Genomic DNA, 18,027 nt, shown 5'->3' with positions numbered 1-18,027 from the left:
CCTAGAAGAACTCCCTCATCAAGACTCTATACCATAGAGCCCAATGCATTTCCGACCAGGATCACATTGCCAGTGAACTAAAACACGTACACCAAGCTCTCAAGGCTAATGGTTACTCTGACTACACAATCCGCAAAGCCATCACTCCAGTCATGAAGAAGGATCCCCTTGAGGAACCATTCAAAACCATCACCTTACCCTACATTACGGGAGTCACAAAAAAGATCTCCAAAATCCTGAACAAACACAAGATCCAGGTCCGATTCAACAAAGTACATAAAATCCGTGATCTTGTTCCATCTGTAAAAGATGCTGTTCCAGACATACAGTACCTGGGCGTTTACAAACTTAAGTCCCTCTGTGGTAGCAGCTACATTGGAGAAACCAAACAACATATCTCGGACCGCATCCGCGAACATAAAGCAGACTTGAAACACGGTAGGACGAACTCCTCTGCCGTGGCAGATCACTGTTATAATTCAGTGGGCTCACATGACATTGACTTCTCCAAGATGGAGGTTCTTTGCAGGCCAACCGGCTACCATGAGAGATTCGTTCATGAGGCCATCCACATATACAAGCAAAGAGACAATTTTAACCGAGAAGATGGATTCTGGCTTAGTAACCATTGGAAAGATGTTTTAAACCATTTCGGTCCTTAATTAATTGTATTTTACGGTGACCTTCAGACCGCAGCCCTTTTGCTGGCATTGTCTCTTAATACCTCTCACACCATGGTTAATGGTATGGTTTATAACATGAGTATAACAATAGTATAACATTGTAATGTTTAACATGACTCATAAGACAATATATAGCATCGTAATTGCATAGTGAATATACAGTAGTGTGGTATATAGTTGGATTCATACAATAAGACATAGTATAATGTTACAAGTCTAATATTTTATAGTCTAAAGTATAGGGTAGTGTAAAGTAACGCATTGTATAATTCAAAGGTGGAATTTGTCTGTTATGCCATGTAGTTTAGATTGGAGGGTATAATATTGTATTACATAGTAGTCCTGTTTATAGCATAGTCATAATGCAACTCAGTACACAGCAGCGCACCTTGGCTGCGGCACTTGTTTACCTTTTGAAATTGTTGTTTGTTTCCCCCTCTGCCCCGGAAGTTGTGGGCTGGAACATGCTAATCCAACTCTGCTATTCCAACTCCGCCCATACAGCTTTAAAAAGACTCGGTCCTTGCGTGACAGCGTCCATTTAAGCTCTGTCTCCTGGATAGACCTGTTACTTCACCTGAAGAAGGCCACTTGTGTTGTGACCGAAAGGTCGTGAGAATTTTATTGTCTTATTTTGTTTTATTGTTTTATACTCATTCTACGTGACTTTTCCGAAAGAACCAAGAAGATGAATCCTTGCAGTCACGAAAGCTTAACATCGAAATTGTGCTAATCTCCCATTAACACTGCCGTTGTGCGCATGGGCGATACCCTTATGCGGTGACGGAAGCTCATTTCATGCTAATCTCTCTCCCTAATCTCTCTCTCCCTAATCTCCCCCATTAACACAACTGACGTGCTTGCGTGCGGGGATGGAATTCCTTTCCAGCTCAGACCCCGCCTGCTTGCCCTTGGCCAACATACATAACCTCTTGTTGTAACAGCTCTCTCGCTGTGTTCTTCCTGGTTCAGCAGTTCCACTGCTGGATTATTTTTTCCGCCTGATCGAAACGTCGTCATATATTATTTTTATTTTTCTACCTATGTGACTTTACCGACAGAACCAAAGAGTATCAATTAACTTAACTTAATGTAAAGAATAATCAATTATTGAATCAAATTGCAGTCCAGAATTGTGACATTTAATCAAATGTCAAGGAGGGTGAAATGATCATTGCAGACGGAATAATTAGGTATAGACCATCCTTATATAAGTGTGGAAGCTATTCCCAATTACGTAACAATGATGTCAACATATATTTCGTAAATGACAACGAGAACCAATGTCGCTTTGTTTCGCCGGCTTGCCTGTTGTTGTGAATTACGTCACAGAGTGCTGAATGAGTAGGATGCTGCTTAAAAATTAGGAATGCTTTTTTAGACAACTGAGACTAAATCAGTGGCGAAATATGCTCATTACAAAGACAATAATAGTTCAAAAAATGTTGGTGTCCCGCATGTGTTAATGACAACAATCTTACGTCTTTTTCTTTCACAGCATATGGCCACTACAACTGTATGACTGCTACTCGGTGTTATACTATGGACGCTAATCACCTATCATCAACACACACATGAACCTTCTGCAGTCCGACAGCTTTTGGAAACTTTCCAAAGAGGAAAATGCGTCTGTATATTTACTGTATACATATACATATAGGCTTTTACAGCACTTGTAAAATAATTTATTTATAGCACTTTGTCCAAAGCACCCATCCAGCCCTGACACGTTCTACAAACATATGTAAAATATGCGTTTGCTACATTATGACTTTGCCGGAATCAGTGATATGTTTGCTTATGACTATACATTTTGAGAGTGTACAAATCTGCTGCAATAATGCCATCAACTTATTACATTTGGCTAAATTGTGGAAATGTTGTAAATCATTTCCCACCGTGTAATTTTTGATGCAAAAATGTAAATAGGTATATTTTTTGTAAAGTTGTTTGTACATTTAAAAAAATGGCCTCTGTATTTTTAACAAGTTATTAAAAGTAAGTAATTTTTAAGATGACTTTCTGATGCAACTTGTTTTTTTATGTGTGCATAAAACATTACTGTCTTGAAACTGAACACGTTACATAATGCCATACATTGTTGTCGATTATCACAATGTGATGGAAAAAGTAAATTTCTTAAACTTTTACAGTTTTGCCTCCAAATATCTAACCTTTATCATATGTAGTTTTTATTGCAAAAAAATGTACTCTATCCGTATAACACATCACATTTGAAATTAATTACATATCAAAATATGTGTTATCAATAATGGTAAGGAAATAAGGGCATACAAATGAGTAGAGTATTTGTTTCCAGATAGGAACAACTTGTTTAGTTAGGTACTTGTATCGGTTATAGCTCGGCAAACAAAATCTAAAGTGAAAAACGTAAATTTTGTTGTGATAAACATTATTGTGCCAGAAAACGTCCTTCTCAAGCAATTGTGCGCCCTAAGTGATGGAAAGTTACATGTGTATTAATGCCATTAAAGAAAAAGGGGGCGATATGGACAGACCTTGTAGAAAAGGCAGCATCGGGGCCTACCCGTATTCAGTTTGTTAAACAAGTTTAATGCTGGCCAAGTGAATGCAGGGTTTATTTCGCTCTCTGCGAGCAGTCTGAATGTGCAATGGAGATGAAGCCACTTCAGCAAAGATGCCCTTGTTACCTGCACAAACTAAATCTGCTAAGCAAGAATCAAGTGCCACAGCTAACAAAGGTCACTAATCTTGTTTTCACCAACTAAAAGGAATAAGCTGTCTAAATAATTATTTTACGGTTGCACCCGTGTGCATTCAAGTTGTTTAAATTTGGTGTTCAGAAATAAGGAATCTGCTGATGGTGCACAGAATTGTACAAAGCTCGACAACTGCAGCGACGTGCAGAAGTTATTTCCCCAATTCATGTTAGTTTGCCCCAGCTTATAAGGGTATGTTTTTGTATAGGCTACAATAGCTCATTATACATAGGTTATATGGTCTGCTACTACAGCGGAAATGGAGTCATTGTGTATAGTTATTATGTGTAATGCAACATTAATCAGCATTTGTAAAGCAACATCGATAGTAGTCACCCCAAAGTGCTAATTTGTACACTGGCTGTAAAAAATACTGTATGGCTCTGAAGGCTTTTATGTGCATTAAATGCTATGTATTGCTGCACAATAGATCAAAAGACACTAAATACAGTAATGTTGATGCTGATTTAGTGATCATTTTAATTTTATTTAATAAAATTAATTAAAACATGTGCACTGAGAACAAAATACATTTTTGTATTTCTTTTTCTCAAAAAGCGAAATGTGTTGTGTAAACGACATACATTATGGATACAAGCTACACTCTAATGAAAAACTGAACATTAACATAACAGCAAGATGGATATGCAATGCTGTGTCATATGTTTGCTTGATTCAAGGTCACTCCAGACTAAAATGTCAAATTAAGTCAGTAGTTTTCTGCTCAAATGAGCATTGAGGTGGTACTGAGCCCTGAGCCAGTGATGGAATTTCCCCACATCTATAGCAGGGGCAATTCTATCCGTAGAACAACAACTGTTGACTTTCCACAAAATCGTATAAATGGTATCGTCCCTGGAGGGATGATGAGCTGAGTCAAACCCCAGCCAGGATTATTTACGTTGCAACCTTCCTGCTTGCAAGCGTCTCTCTCACTCTACCGCTGAACCACCCGGCTGGATGACATCATGTGGAACAGTTGAATGCATAAATTGACCAGTGCATGATTAGCTGCCCCTGTCCTGTCTGCTTACACACAGCATTCCAATGCCCTATTAACAAGCATAATACTCCAACTAAAGAGGAATCACACTCATCAGCGTCCCAGGTAAAGCTAATGTCAGAGAGTTCTGGAGAGGAAGCTCAGATTCGACAGCACGCACGAACCCGAGCTTCAGATTCATCAGAAACAATGTGGATTCCGTCATGGTCGTGGAACAATGGACCAGCTATTTTCTCTCTCACAGATATGAGAGGTCATGGGAATATGCTTATGCAGTCTACCTCTGCTTTGTAGACTTGGAGAAGGCATATGACCATGTTTCCCGCAATGTCTTGTGGGAGGTGCTACGGGAGTATGATGTACCGGTGCATCTTGTGTGTGCTATCCGGTCCCTCTATTCCCAGAGTGAGAGCTGTGTCTGTATTCTTGGTGTTAAATCAAAGTCGTTCACTATGGGTGTTGGACTCTGCCAAGAGTGCGTTTTGTCTCCACTCATTTGTGATTTTCATGGACAGGATATAAAGGCGCAGCCGAGGTATGGAGAGTATCCAATACGGAGGCATGGAGGTGGCGTCGCTGCTTTTTGCAGATGACGTCCTCTTTACCTCGTTAGTCTGTGATCTCCAGCATTCAGTTGAACGGTTTGAAGCTGAGTGTGAAGTGGCTGGGATAAGGATGAGCACCTCCAGGGAGACGGTGGAGTGTGCTCTCCAGGTGAGGGGGGAACAGCTGCCCTTAGTGGAGGAGTTTAAGTACCTCGGGGTCTCTTTTGCGAGTGATGGTAAGTGGGAGCGGGAGATCGGTCAACGGAACGGTGGGGCGTCCGCAGTGTTGCGGGCACCGTAACGTTTCGTGGTAGTGAAGCGGGAGCTAAGCTCTCGAACAAAAGCTCTCGGTTTACACGTCGATCTACATTCCCACCCTAACCTGTGGCCATGAGCTTTGGGTAATGACTGACAGGATGAGATTGCGAGTACAAGGGGCCGAAATGAGGTTTCTCCGCAGGGTTGCGAGGCTCACTCCTCCGTGACCGGGTGAGGAGCTCGGTAATCCGGGAGAGGCTCAGAGTCGAGCCGCTGCTCCTCCGGATCGAGAGGAGCCAGTTGAGGTGGTTTGGGCACCTGGTAAGGATGCCCCCCGGTAGACTCCCCCTGTAACTCTACCGGGCGTGTCCCGCTGGGCGAAGACCCCTTGGGCGGGCCCAGGACACGCTGACGGGACGATGTCGCTCGGCTGGCCTGGGAATTCCGCAGGAAGAGCTAGAGTCTGCCTCCAGGGGAAGGGAGGTCTGGACCGCCCTACTCAACATGCTGCGCCACGACTCTCACCAGGACGAACAAACTCATTTTAAGGCACATTTTACATCGTCTCATGCATACACAACTACTGTAATTTGTTTTAATTAAATCTGATACACGCAAAAAAGACTGCTCGGGTAACATTTTAGTATTGAAGGCATTGCAGGACATGTATTGGCCCACCAGAGCAAACTGCAGGAACATGGTTAATGAACCCCCACTGCCATGAAACTGTGTGCTGTCCGTGACTCACAAAAGGACAAGCTAGAGACTTGTGTTTACTCAACATTATCTTTTATAAATGCTGAACATAACTGCCTTGTGCCCTTGTCCTGGTAACCAGTAACGCCCAGTATGTACTAGTGGCTTCCTTGATCAGATGTTGATATTACACTTTGGATAACTTAGCACAAAAATAGCCATGGCAGTCATAACTCAAGGATGTACAGTATTTGCGGACGCAAGCATCGTGTCCACCAGTGAAGTCATTTGCTGCTCAACATTTTCCATTGCATATTTACTGCACAGGTGAAAACATATTTTGGAAAGTTCCACCGTCCTGCATTTGTAAACATTACATGGCAAGTGGATTTTACAAATATCGTAAAGCAAAATATCACTGGATGACATTTTTGAGAACCTTACACATACCCACTGTCAGCTTTGTGCTCATTGTACACATCTTATTGTCCATAAACAGATAACGTTGCTGAATTGAGTATCACACACAGGATAAGCACAGTATGGATATACAAAATCTGCAGTATAACTGCAATTGTGTTTGTGTGTGCCCCTATATCCTGACTACTTTGTCGCAGTAAAATGTCCACGTATCATTAACAACCGGGACGGTTTACAAAGATGCACTGCTTGGATTTGAAATAGCATGATTTGTAAGCCCCTGTTTTCAACATCGATTTGCTGGGTGAAACAGTGGAGAAGCATTGTGGTGATTTAGAGCATTGTGTGAAGGAGCTCACGCCTCCCCCACATTGCATCCTTTCACCAAGACCCTGTGTAATGAACAGCACACCGTGCACATAACACAACGCTCGCCGATATGGCTCCTCGCGGCACGGTGCACAAACCGGGGAATCAAGCGGAGCAGCATTGCTTTTGCTTTTATAAGGCGGAGATGAGAGCCGCATGACCTCTGGGATGAGTCCAGAAATATGCGTTGTTCTGACTGGCTTGAGATGAGTGGCAACACAAAATACCCCAGTGAGAAGCACCAGTCAACTGAAGGGACGTGGAACGAGCCCCAGGCAACCTCTGTGGACACTGGGCTGCAGCCTGGACGCTAAACATCATGCACCAAGGAATGTAAAGTACTTTGCGTGTCTCATGGTTTGGTTTACAAACACCGTACACACGGTCGGTCGGTCATCATGCTCCGTTGGCCGGACCACTGGCAAAGAAGACGGCTGCACCCCGAAGGGAGCTGCACCCCGAGGGGCAAGGGAGAAAGAGCGAGACGGGGGGTGGAGAGGTTTGCCGTGGAGGAGGTGGCACGGCAAGTTGCGGGGAGTCCACGCGGTGCGGGCATTGCGAGCCCCCCCCCCCATTGGCAGGTTTCCATACACGCGGTCTTCCCCACCACCAACACCCCCTCCCCTCCCCCAAAGTGCCCACTCAGCCTCCCACACGCCGTACCCCTGCCCTGCACCCACGTCTCGGGTTGTCGCCAGCCTGAAATAGCCACGCGAGGCTGACAAAGCAGCCGCCACCCACCCACCCATCCCTCCCGTAGGCTCGTGAAAAATCATTGCCAGTGCCGCCTCTTCTAATGGGGGTCAACTGAGTGGGGATTTTGTTGTTCTTCTTCTTTGGTTCTTTCGGTAAAGTCACGTAGAATGAGAATAAAATAATAAATTGATAAAATAAAATAACACAATAATATTCTCACGACGTTTCGGCCACAACACAAGCGGCCTTCATCAGGTGAAGGGGGCGAGACTGTCTGGTAGGACAGCGCTGGAGTGAGAGAGCCACGTTCAGATCACGGCTTTTAAGCTGTGTGAGAGGAACAAAGAGCTCTTTGTTCCTCTCACACAGCTTAAAAGCCGTGATCTGAACGTGGCTCTCTCACTCCAGCGCTGTCCTACCAGACAGTCTCGCCCCCTTCACCTGATGAAGGCCGCTTGTGTTGTGGCCGAAACGTCGTGAGAATATTATTGTGTTATTTTATTTTATCAATTTATTATTTTATTCTCATTCTACGTGACTTTACCGAAAGAACCAAAGAAGATGAATCATTGCAGTCACGAAAGCTTTAAATCGAAAAATTGATTTTGTTGTTGTTGTAGCGCCTCTCTATTTCGCATATGCAGAGCAACGCGTGCATTAGCTCACCGGGGATGTGCAATAGAATTGATTGCGTTGTTCTGTGACACGCGAGGATGTGTTACTGCGACCGTGGCCCATTGTGCTGTGTGTGAGAGGCAGGGTAAAACATTATTCACGCTATAGGCATACCTGTCAACCCCTTATCAGTGCATACCTTAGTACAGACCAATTCAGACCTTATTGGCCACCCCGTGCCCCTTATAAATCTCAATGTTCACCCTACAAAGTCCCATCACAAGCGAGAAACACAAACAAATAGATATTCTTTGCTCGTATTGAAACGGCTGTACGCCGTATCAACCTGAAAATTCAATTTCCCTGTGTAGAGGAGAGAAATACGCGGTGCGCACAGTTAAGCGGGTGTAACGGAGGGCAAACAGGTGTGCGCGTTGCAACATTTACTTGAGTTGTATTATCAGCGTCGTTGCACGAGATGTATCCAATCAGATCTGCAATTTAACACGTAGGCTTTCGCGACCAATATCATCCATAAGAGAGGTTTTTTTGGGGGTTAGATCGCATGCATAACGTACGTTGACTCAGTAATCTCCCCCACTTTGCGCAAGAGCGCAGAAGTGTGGTCACCACATATACACCTCTATATCAGGGCCGGATCTTGGTCCCGTGAGGCCCCTGGTCACGTGTCTTTTGGAGACCCCCCCCCCCACCCTGATTTCTTATATTGGTGTCTTTCTTGCCTTCTTCCTCGCAAAATCATCCACTTGATCGTCAAAATCTAACTGTCTGACAAGGTCTGACTCTATTGACATGAGTGACAATGAGTTGAGATGTGTTTGGCACATGCTACTCCGCAGGTACATTTTTATTCTGCCTAAAAGGGAAAATGGCCGCTCACCCTGACAGTTTATCACTGGCAAAGTTAGAAAAATCTGAAGTGCCCCGAAAACATTGGGGAACACTGACTGCAGATGAAGTGCCTGCAACGTCTCAAACAATTTAGTTGGGCACTTCTCACCCTCAGAGTCAGACATAAAAGACTTGAATTGGATGAGTTTGGTGCATTTACCTTTTCCACTATGACATCACTGTTAGACACCTGATCTTACACAAACAGAACTCCAAAGAGACTGGTCAAACACTTGTAAGCGTCCAAGCGATGTTCAAGGCATGCCACTAGCTAATTAATGACCACATAAAATGTTTCTATTTTGAACTTGTGCGTTAAATCGGACCTGGATCTTGTGTTTGCTCAAGATCCAGGTCCGATTTAACACAGTGCACAAAATTCGTGATCTGATCCTATCTGTGAAGGACAAGATTCCTGACATGCAATATCCCGGCATCTACAAACTAAGCTGTATCTGCGGCAGCAGTTACATTGGGGAAACCAAACGACATGTCTCGGACCGTGTTCGTGAACATAAGGCAGATCTGAAACAAGGCAGGACCAATACATCTGCCGTGGCTGATCATTACTTTAATGCGGTTGGCTCACATTAAATTGATTTCTCTAAGACAATGGTACTTTACAAGCCGACTGACTATCAACAAAGATTATTTCACGAAGCCATCCATATATACAGATACAGACAATTTCAACCGAGACGACGGTTTTAAACTCAGCAATCATTGGAAAGACTTGATTTGTGTTTTCTTGTCAACCGTTCCCATCAGTAGTGTGGGTGTGTGGAGCGAGGTGCAATGCCCCCCCCTCCCCCATCTCTACCCCCCCCTCTCTCCCCCTATCTCTAACCCCCTTCCTCCCCCCATTGTCTACTCTTACATTGGCACTGGCTGACTTACGCCGTGCATCTATCCTCCTCCCAGCTCCCCCATTGTCTACTCCTACATTGGCACTGTCTGGCTTACGCCGCGCAGGCCCTCCTCCTCCCATCTCATCTCCCGCCCACTCACTTTGGAAGCCCTTATAAGCAGTTGCATTTGGAGGCTTGCCCCCTCTTTTCTCTCCGCCTGATGAAGACCGATTATGTTGTGACCGAAATGTCGTGGTTTTTTGCTTTTATTAGTTTAAATTTATTATTTTATTTTTATTTGTATTTTTATTTTCTATCTACGTGACTTTACCAAAAGAACCAAGAATATGAATTTCCGCAGTCACGAAAGTTTTAAGTCAAAACTAACCTCAACAGTTTGAGAGGTCCAACCCAAGGCCCTCCACCATCAAAGTCACAGTCTGCTAAACTCTTACCGGTGTGGCTCTCAATTGGCTCAAAGCCCAGGAATCGCCCCACGACATTCTCGCTGCTGTTAACAAACCGGAATATGAACGTCAATTGGTCCACATGTGACGGGTCTGGGGTGGAGTCAACAATTATTGAAAAATATTTGCATCCCGAACCTCATCTGCTAATGTTTGGCGAGTTTTCTGACCCATTAGCTCAATGAGTTCTTCACATATTGTCGATGACAAATAGGACACTGTGCCTCTTCCTTTTCCGCCAAACTTTTTAATATGTTCAGCTAAGAATGGGTCAAATTGTAACAGCAATTCTAGGATGCCAAGGAAATTGCCGTTATGGGTTGACCCAAACCGTTCATCATCTCCCCTTAACGCAAGTTTTCTTTCACCCAAGAAATTGATAACTGCTACAACTCTTTTCAAAATGTCCCTCCAGTATTTACGTTCCCCATCAAGTTGCTGCATGAGATCTGCATCTCTAGCACTGCCGTTTGTCGGCTGGTGCAAAGAAAGCATGGATGATCTATGTTCTGCGCTCTTTTCGTGTTCCCCTATTCTTTCAGAGTGCTTTCAATAACTAAACCCCCGACTAAAGCCACCGAGCTTGCTGGAGAACAGTTTGCATGCAAAACAGTACACACAACCTGTTGAGGGTGAGTACAGTAGCCACTGTCTATAAACCTTTTGCCCATTTGGCAATATACAGTTCAGAAGTTCATTGTTGAAACTTCTAGTCATTTTACCAAATGCTCTATCTCAGACTGAAGCTGGGTATTTTCACTACGATTTTGGAAGGGGACTGCTCTTTCAATAAGCACTAACTTAACAATGTCACTGGAAGTGCTTTGCCATAATGCAGGTTCAGTGACTTCATAGCACCAGGAATTGCTTGTTTGCTGATGTGATTCTTGTGAACCGCCCAATTGCTCCTGAGGTGGAAATGATGGTTCTTGTATACCATTAGCTGTTGATGGTTCGCCATCAAAGGATGGCTCTGGGGGAGTGACAACATTACTGGAAACTGAACGAGTGCTAGTTCCTTCCTTACAGCTGACAATAGTGCTGCTGTCATTAGTATTACTATCAGTGGGTTTTTGAAAGAAGGTGGTAATGAGTGGAACACTTTGATGCAAAACTGCCTCTCTTGCCTCCTTTTCTTTTTTGCTTTCCTTTTGGAAGCACCACTATTCCAACGTTTGTGGTTCCTATTTCAGAATTAGTATGCTATTTATATGAGTATATTTATAGCATATCTCAATACTTATTCAATAATAATTCAATTCATATCTATTCATAACGACATCACCCTTCAAATACTGTTGATGGAAAATACAATGAAGTGGTAGTATTGTATAGCCTACTTGTACCTAAAGGCAGCTTTGAGTAGATAAAAGAAAACAATAGAAAAGCACATTAAAGAAAATAACCCCTACCCTTTAAAAAGGCTGTTAGAAAATAGCCCTTAGGAGGGATTGTTGAAATAGCCCTTAAAAAAGCTGTTGTTTTAGAAAAAGATTTAAAAAGTCTCTGAATATATTAATGTGGCATACCAAGCAAGAAAACAGGCATCTGTCTGTGGCTTTTCATGCCAAGAAATGTCTTATATACCTGCCTGACACAGAGAGATTAATGTTGCTTGAAATCCAAAAGATAACTTTTTTTTCATTGGCTGAACAACCAACAAAGGTTTCTGATAAGTCCGTGAAATTTTCCTGGTGGAGACTATGCACATAGGCCACACCCCATCGATGGGGAGGGGCCACACCCCATAGGCCACACCCCATCGATGGGGAGGGGCCACACCCAATAGACCACACCCCATCGATGGGGAGGGGCCACACCCCATAAGCCACACCCCATCGATGGGGAGGGGAGTAAAAGACCTCGTAAGAGCTGTCGACAATTTGCATGTCAACGTAAGCATTATCTATTTCCGTGGATCTAAAAACAGACCGTCTATGGAAAAAAATGAATGGGGGTTTCCTTAATCTTTAAGGACGGATTGGGCCTCTTATATATGCGTTATTGTATGAAAAAATATAGCTTTCACAAAACTGCAGTGTATTTTTAATAATTGATTTGTCAACAGCTAACTAAGCTCTCAACAAGTAACGAGCCCTTGTTCTCATTTGCTGGCTTTTTAGTGGAGCTAATTTGGTTGAAAGGGCAGCTTAGTGGCAAAAATGGCAGCTGGATAACTAATATCTGTTAACAAGCTGAATCATATGGGCAGCGAGCTATGGAAAATTGGCAGCTAGCTAAAATAAAGGGATAGCTAGTTACGGTAAGTCAAATAACGACGGCTTGCCATAATATGACGCCCTTAAAACTGTCCTGTTATGCAGAATTAACTGACTTGTTGGTGAATATTGTATCATGTCACAGCATATTGTAGCGTGCCAACCAGTGGCTCAGTTGTACAGAAGCACTGTACTCTCCGAGAGGCTCTCGTTTTCAGCATGCACTGTATGGACCAAGGGGCCCCCAGGTGTTACGCTTGATGTATGCACCGAGGTGTCTGGGGGCCCTAGTGGTCAACTCACACTGTAAGTACCCAGGGGCCCGGGGGCCCTAGTGGTCAGCTCACGCTTTAAGCACCGAGGGGCCTCACATTGTAAGTGCTGTGGGGCCCGGGGGCCCTAGTGGTCAGCCCATGCTTTAAGCACCCAGGAGCCGAGTGGTCAGCTTGCGCTGTGTGCACTGAGGGCCCTGGCATTCAACTTCCTTCGGAAGTTTTGGGCCACGCACAGCGCACGGCCTGAGGCTTGGAGGCCCCCTGGTAGTTCGAGGCCCTGGGGCACTGGCCCCACTGGCCCAGTCCATAATCCAGCCTTGCTCTATATAAGGAACGAAACAGGTGGACTTCTCCACAAATCTGGCTGTTGCCTGGTGAAGCTAGTTGTAATTACTGGAAAAACGTCGTACTCAGATTGTTAATGTGGTTTTGGCTCTCCAACACACCAGTGTGCTGTACTAGTGATGAATTGGCATGTTCTGTTTATGTGACAACTCTTACTAGTTGGCTGTGTCGGGTGGTGGCGGGTTTTAACGACACATTTATATATTTATGCGATCTAACCCAAAAAACTCTATTACAGATCTGCGATTTTAATTCAAACTGATCTTTGTATCCACACACTAGGGGACGTTATTTCCCACACCGTTAATTGTTTGTTAGATAGCACACCGATTTTTTTTTAATTTACAGGATTAGAATGTTTACTAATTAATTTCAAGCCAAGTATACGGATGTACATCATGAGATCAACCATCGCTTATCAGGATTTCAACTTTTGACCTTGAGCCCACTTCTGTAGTGAATGACCCTAAACGTTTATATTCACACCCAGAAATATGCTATAAGTGTTAGAATCATCTTTTCTGGCCGCCTGCCTGGATTCCTGGTTGCCTGGCTGGCGCACATGTGCGCTAGTGATGTCAGCACGCATGTTTGCGTTCTTGACATGGCCCGCATTCCACAGTATTGAGCTGGGTTCGTCCGTGCTATCATCATGCCTCCCACTCACCTTCCACCCGGACGTGTATCCCGCCCAAATGCGAAAGCAGAGAGAGATGGATGTTCTATTATATATTTGCGTATGTCGATCTGTCCCGGAGCTGAATGCCAATGTCGAGGTCTGCTAGCCACGAGAGGGCTTCAGGAGAGAGTTCGTGTCGTTTTGCTATTCCTCCATTGAAGTAGCGCAGATTACAGTGGTCTCCTACACGGTACATAGCTTTGGGTTGGATGGCCACAGTGGCACTGTTGGTTTGTCTTCAATGTCCCATTTATGAAGGAGATGTGCACAGCGGCCTGCTAATATGATGCAGTTGATGGCTACACCGGTGTGCTCGAGGAGGAGGAGGAGGAGGAGGGATGTCAAAGCCAAAAGAGGCGATGTATGGATCTCGAATGAGGTGTTTAATCCGGACATCCACGTTGGTACACTCTCGTTTGCCAGCGTTCTTTTGGATCTGCGTGACATTTTAGGATGGTCACAGCAGCTTGATCCCAGAAGGGGCAATGGGACTTGAGTCGGTGGCGAGGTGCATTGTTGGTTTAATGGGTGGGTGGTTGTCGTTGGCAAGAACACGTGTAAACTTCTTGGCAGTTTGCACGTCTCTGCGGATATTTGGTGGCAGAATGTTCGCCAGAACAGGGAGCCAGGGGATTAATTCGCATTGCGTTTCTTCTTTACCGTGCATTTAGCAGCTTTGTGTACGAGCCGATGGACCAGGCTGAACCACAGCGACTCTGCCACTGAGTAGATCAGTAAGAGGCAGCAGTTCACAGCACATCAGCTGAGGCGCCTCCGTTCCTGCAAGTTCCTGTTGCAGAGCGAGTCTTGATTTGGTCTTTTCACAGAACTGTTTTATGTGGAGCTTGACTATCAGGCTTCTGTCTATGTTATCCCCAAGATATCTTGGGATTGTATTATAATCATCATTCGGAGGGAGATGAGAGGGGAAGGGATGGAGTGTGGAGGGGCCTGGAGAGAGTGAAAGGGCGAACAGAGAGGCAAGAGCAAAACAGAAAGAGCAAAGCGAGGGAATGTGACAAGCAGAGGGTAGGGAGATCAGGGAGAGGAGGCAATAGAGATTGAGATGGGAAAGGGAGAGGTGGGAATAGGAGCGTGGGTGAAAGGTGAGATAACGGATTGGAGAGAGATAGGGGGGAGGTAGGTGGGTGAGGTACAGTGGAGAGAAGAGGACTATAGAGGTAGAAGAGGGGACGGAGGCACTGGCGGAGCCAGTGGGGGAGTGGGGTGGCACGTGCCCCCCTCCCCCCCAATGATCCGATCGAAATCCCTAATTTCGATCGGATCATTGGGGTTTATTAGTAATAAATTGGCATTTGCGACCCCCACTGCCACTGTGTAGCATATTATTTATGTGCCAGGGACTCTATGAGATGATAAGACAATGGTCTGAGTCCATAATTGGCAATAAGTAACGGCAAAGCAGTTATAAGTGACTCAGAATTGTGCGCAGTTGCGGATACAGTCCACGACTTCCCTGAAGGCATCAACACCTTCAGCGAGCGTGATGCCGATCACACAACGCGGTTCGAATTCGACCCTCGATCGATATTCTGAGCTATCGCCGCACACGCGTAAAATAAAAAGCAAGGGACAAGTCCTTGCTTACTAACAACTATAATTTTTCATTGCTGGAGGGGTTGCCCCCCCCCTTACCTGAAAATCCTGGCTCTGCCATTGGACGGAGGAATAGAGAAAGAGAGACAAAGCGAGAAATATAGATAAATCAGGATATACAGTACAGAGAAGGCTTGACAGGTGGAGAGAGGGCTGTATATACGATAACAAGTTTGTTAGGTGGCTGGAAAAGACGGACGCACGGTTCGGATGGTAACGTCCAAAGGATGGGATGTTAACTACCTCGCCTGGTGTGCAGGAGGTTGTGGGTTCTATCCAGACCCTGACGCCTATGTTTACAGAGTTTGCATGTTCTCCCCCGTGGTCACATGCATTTTTCTCCGGGGTCACCGGTTTTTCCCTCCACAGTTAGAGACGTGTGTGTAGAGTATTTGTCTGCGATACATTTCCACGTGATAAGTCACGTACTTGAGCTATCATTGGTGGCCAGATGGCTTATGAAATTGAGCTATATAGCTCAGTGGGCCTTATCTGGTAAAAAAAAAAATAGTTTCGTTTAGTTTTAGTTTCTTTTTTTAGATAGTGTTTGTGTATATTTGAAAGCAATTACATTCTCCAAAACGTCTGGGGTGTATAGGGAGGGTGGACCAATCTCCTGTGTGTAAATACGATCAAGTGTGATACAAGTTCAGTTGGCTTGACACCCACCTGACAGTGAAAGTAAATATCATAGTGGGTAATGGTTTTCACAGGCCATGAAAAACAATGATCTGTATAGACAGAATGATGTTGTAAAGTCCTGCTCACTTTAAATAGTATTTACAGTACTGTGTGTATATATGTGCCTCTGTAGTGAAGTGCCCACTTATAGCAGTCTGTAGGCGTGACAGTGGATCTGTCTATTTTTGTTTGGTGGCGAGGGGAGGGATATTATTTAATCTACTGCGAACAAAACCTGAAACTCTTTAGTTTGATTTCTGGCCATGAACAACTTCGATGGCCAGTGTTATCTAAAAATGATGTGGGGCTCCTCTAGGTCAGTCTAGCACAAATGCCTGGTTTGGTCTGTAAACGTTGAAGCTGGAGAGACAAGGGAGCCAAACTAATTCCTCATTCACCATACTAGCCTTAATTGCTCACTAAAAGCTCTTGCCCTAACATTCTGTGTGGTCATAGAAGTTGTGACCTAGTGCAAAAATCCACTATAAGTTTCAGCATTATGCGTTGTTTCGCATATACATTGCTGATTAATTAGGGAACATTTTAAATAAAGATTAGTGCAAAACGCACAGTAAATAGTGTAAGAGCCATAAGACAGAAAGTGAGTGTATTATTTCTGTATATACATTTGATGTACATCCGTCATACATTTGTTGACGGACTGGTTATATTTGATTTGGAATATGCCAACTGTGTAGAATCCCCCCTGTGGTTAGACGCTCCGTTGGTTGAACCCATGACGTCACTTCTGGTTTTTACCGTATAAATGGGGGGCTATGAGAAGAGCCGGTGGGGAGTGAGTGGATAGGCTTTTGACCGCGCGACGGGGTGACGCAGTACGCGCGACGGGGTGACGCAGTACGCGCGACGGGGTGACGCAGTACGCGCGACGGGGTGACGCAGTACGCGCGACGGGGTGACGCAGTACGCGCGACAGGGTGACACAGTACGCGCGACAGGGTGACGCAGTACGCGCGACGGGGTGACGCAGTACGCGCGACAGGGTGACACATTACGCGCGACAGGGTGACACATTACGCGCGACAGGGTGACGCAGTAGGCGCGACGGGGTGACGCAGTACGCGCGACGAAGTTTTACAGTACGTGAACAGGCGAAGATATAACTTTAGAATAAGCTCGTTTTGTGCAACTAAGAAATAAAGAAACAGTTATAATTTTTGTCGTTACTTATTGCCAATTATGGACTCAGACTATTGTCGTATCATCTCATAGAGTCCCTGGCACATAAATAATATGCTACACAGGGACAGTGGGGGTCGCAAAATCCGGATTTATTAGAAGATAGAACGCTCTTTACGTCTTGCCAACAAGGAGGCAACAAGTTCGTGTTTAAGAAGAAGGTACCATTACGTTTGTACGAGAGAAGATTGTTACCAAGAGTGAAAGACGAGCAAACGTTAATGAGTTACTGAAGCCTGCTAGTTACATAAACAGAACTGTGAGCTGTATTCGCTTTGCCAAGCCAAGACGGTGCATATTTTTTTGGGAACGGATCTGCAAAGGTTATATGATTGAATAACTCTTGAGAGTTTTGAAGCCTTTTGCAACTCGTCGTGCATGGCAAAGTCTGCTACAGTACAAGGCAGCACAAAGACGCGTAGCTGCGTGAGAACACTTCAAGCAGGAAAGCGCGGTGGTGGCGGGACAGCGGCGGTGCTGGCACCTAGCCATGGCGCCTATGGCCATATAGAGTCAGAAGTGGATCACAGAAGTATCTGAAGATACAAGTGAAGATAAGAAGGATGAAGATGATGTTGATCCAGGAGACAGGATATCATTACTATCAGTTCCACGGAGCAAAAACACGAGTGAACATCGCTCCGTAACTGGAAATGACTAAATAGTTTCCTCTAAAAGCTCCACATTTTCGGCACGTGTACTAGAAGAAGCAGAACACGCAGCACTGTTAGCGAAGGCAACATCTTTAAAGAAGAAAC

General features: G+C 44.7%; 1 protein-coding gene across 2 annotated transcripts in view; it reads left to right on the top strand.

The window, feature by feature from the left end:
* The window catches only part of LOC116941580 (CUB and sushi domain-containing protein 3-like), a 442,102-nt gene extending 438,148 nt beyond the window's left edge, over positions 1–3,954 (top strand). For both annotated transcript variants that reach the window (XM_032952771.2, XM_032952770.2), the window contains one exon: positions 2,182–3,954. In XM_032952771.2, the coding sequence (XP_032808662.2) occupies positions 2,182–2,205 (24 nt within the window). In that variant the 3' untranslated portion in view covers positions 2,206–3,954. The remainder of the gene's footprint in view (positions 1–2,181) is intronic.
* The last annotated feature ends 14,073 nt before the right edge of the window (positions 3,955–18,027 follow it).

This window comes from Petromyzon marinus, chromosome 12 (genome assembly GCF_048934315.1).
Source record: "Petromyzon marinus isolate PM22_M1 ecotype Great Lakes invasive population chromosome 12, UKy_Petmar_22M1.pri1.0, whole genome shotgun sequence".
NCBI lineage: Eukaryota > Metazoa > Chordata > Hyperoartia > Petromyzontiformes > Petromyzontidae > Petromyzon > Petromyzon marinus.
This window is presented reverse-complemented; position numbering and strand designations above follow the sequence as displayed.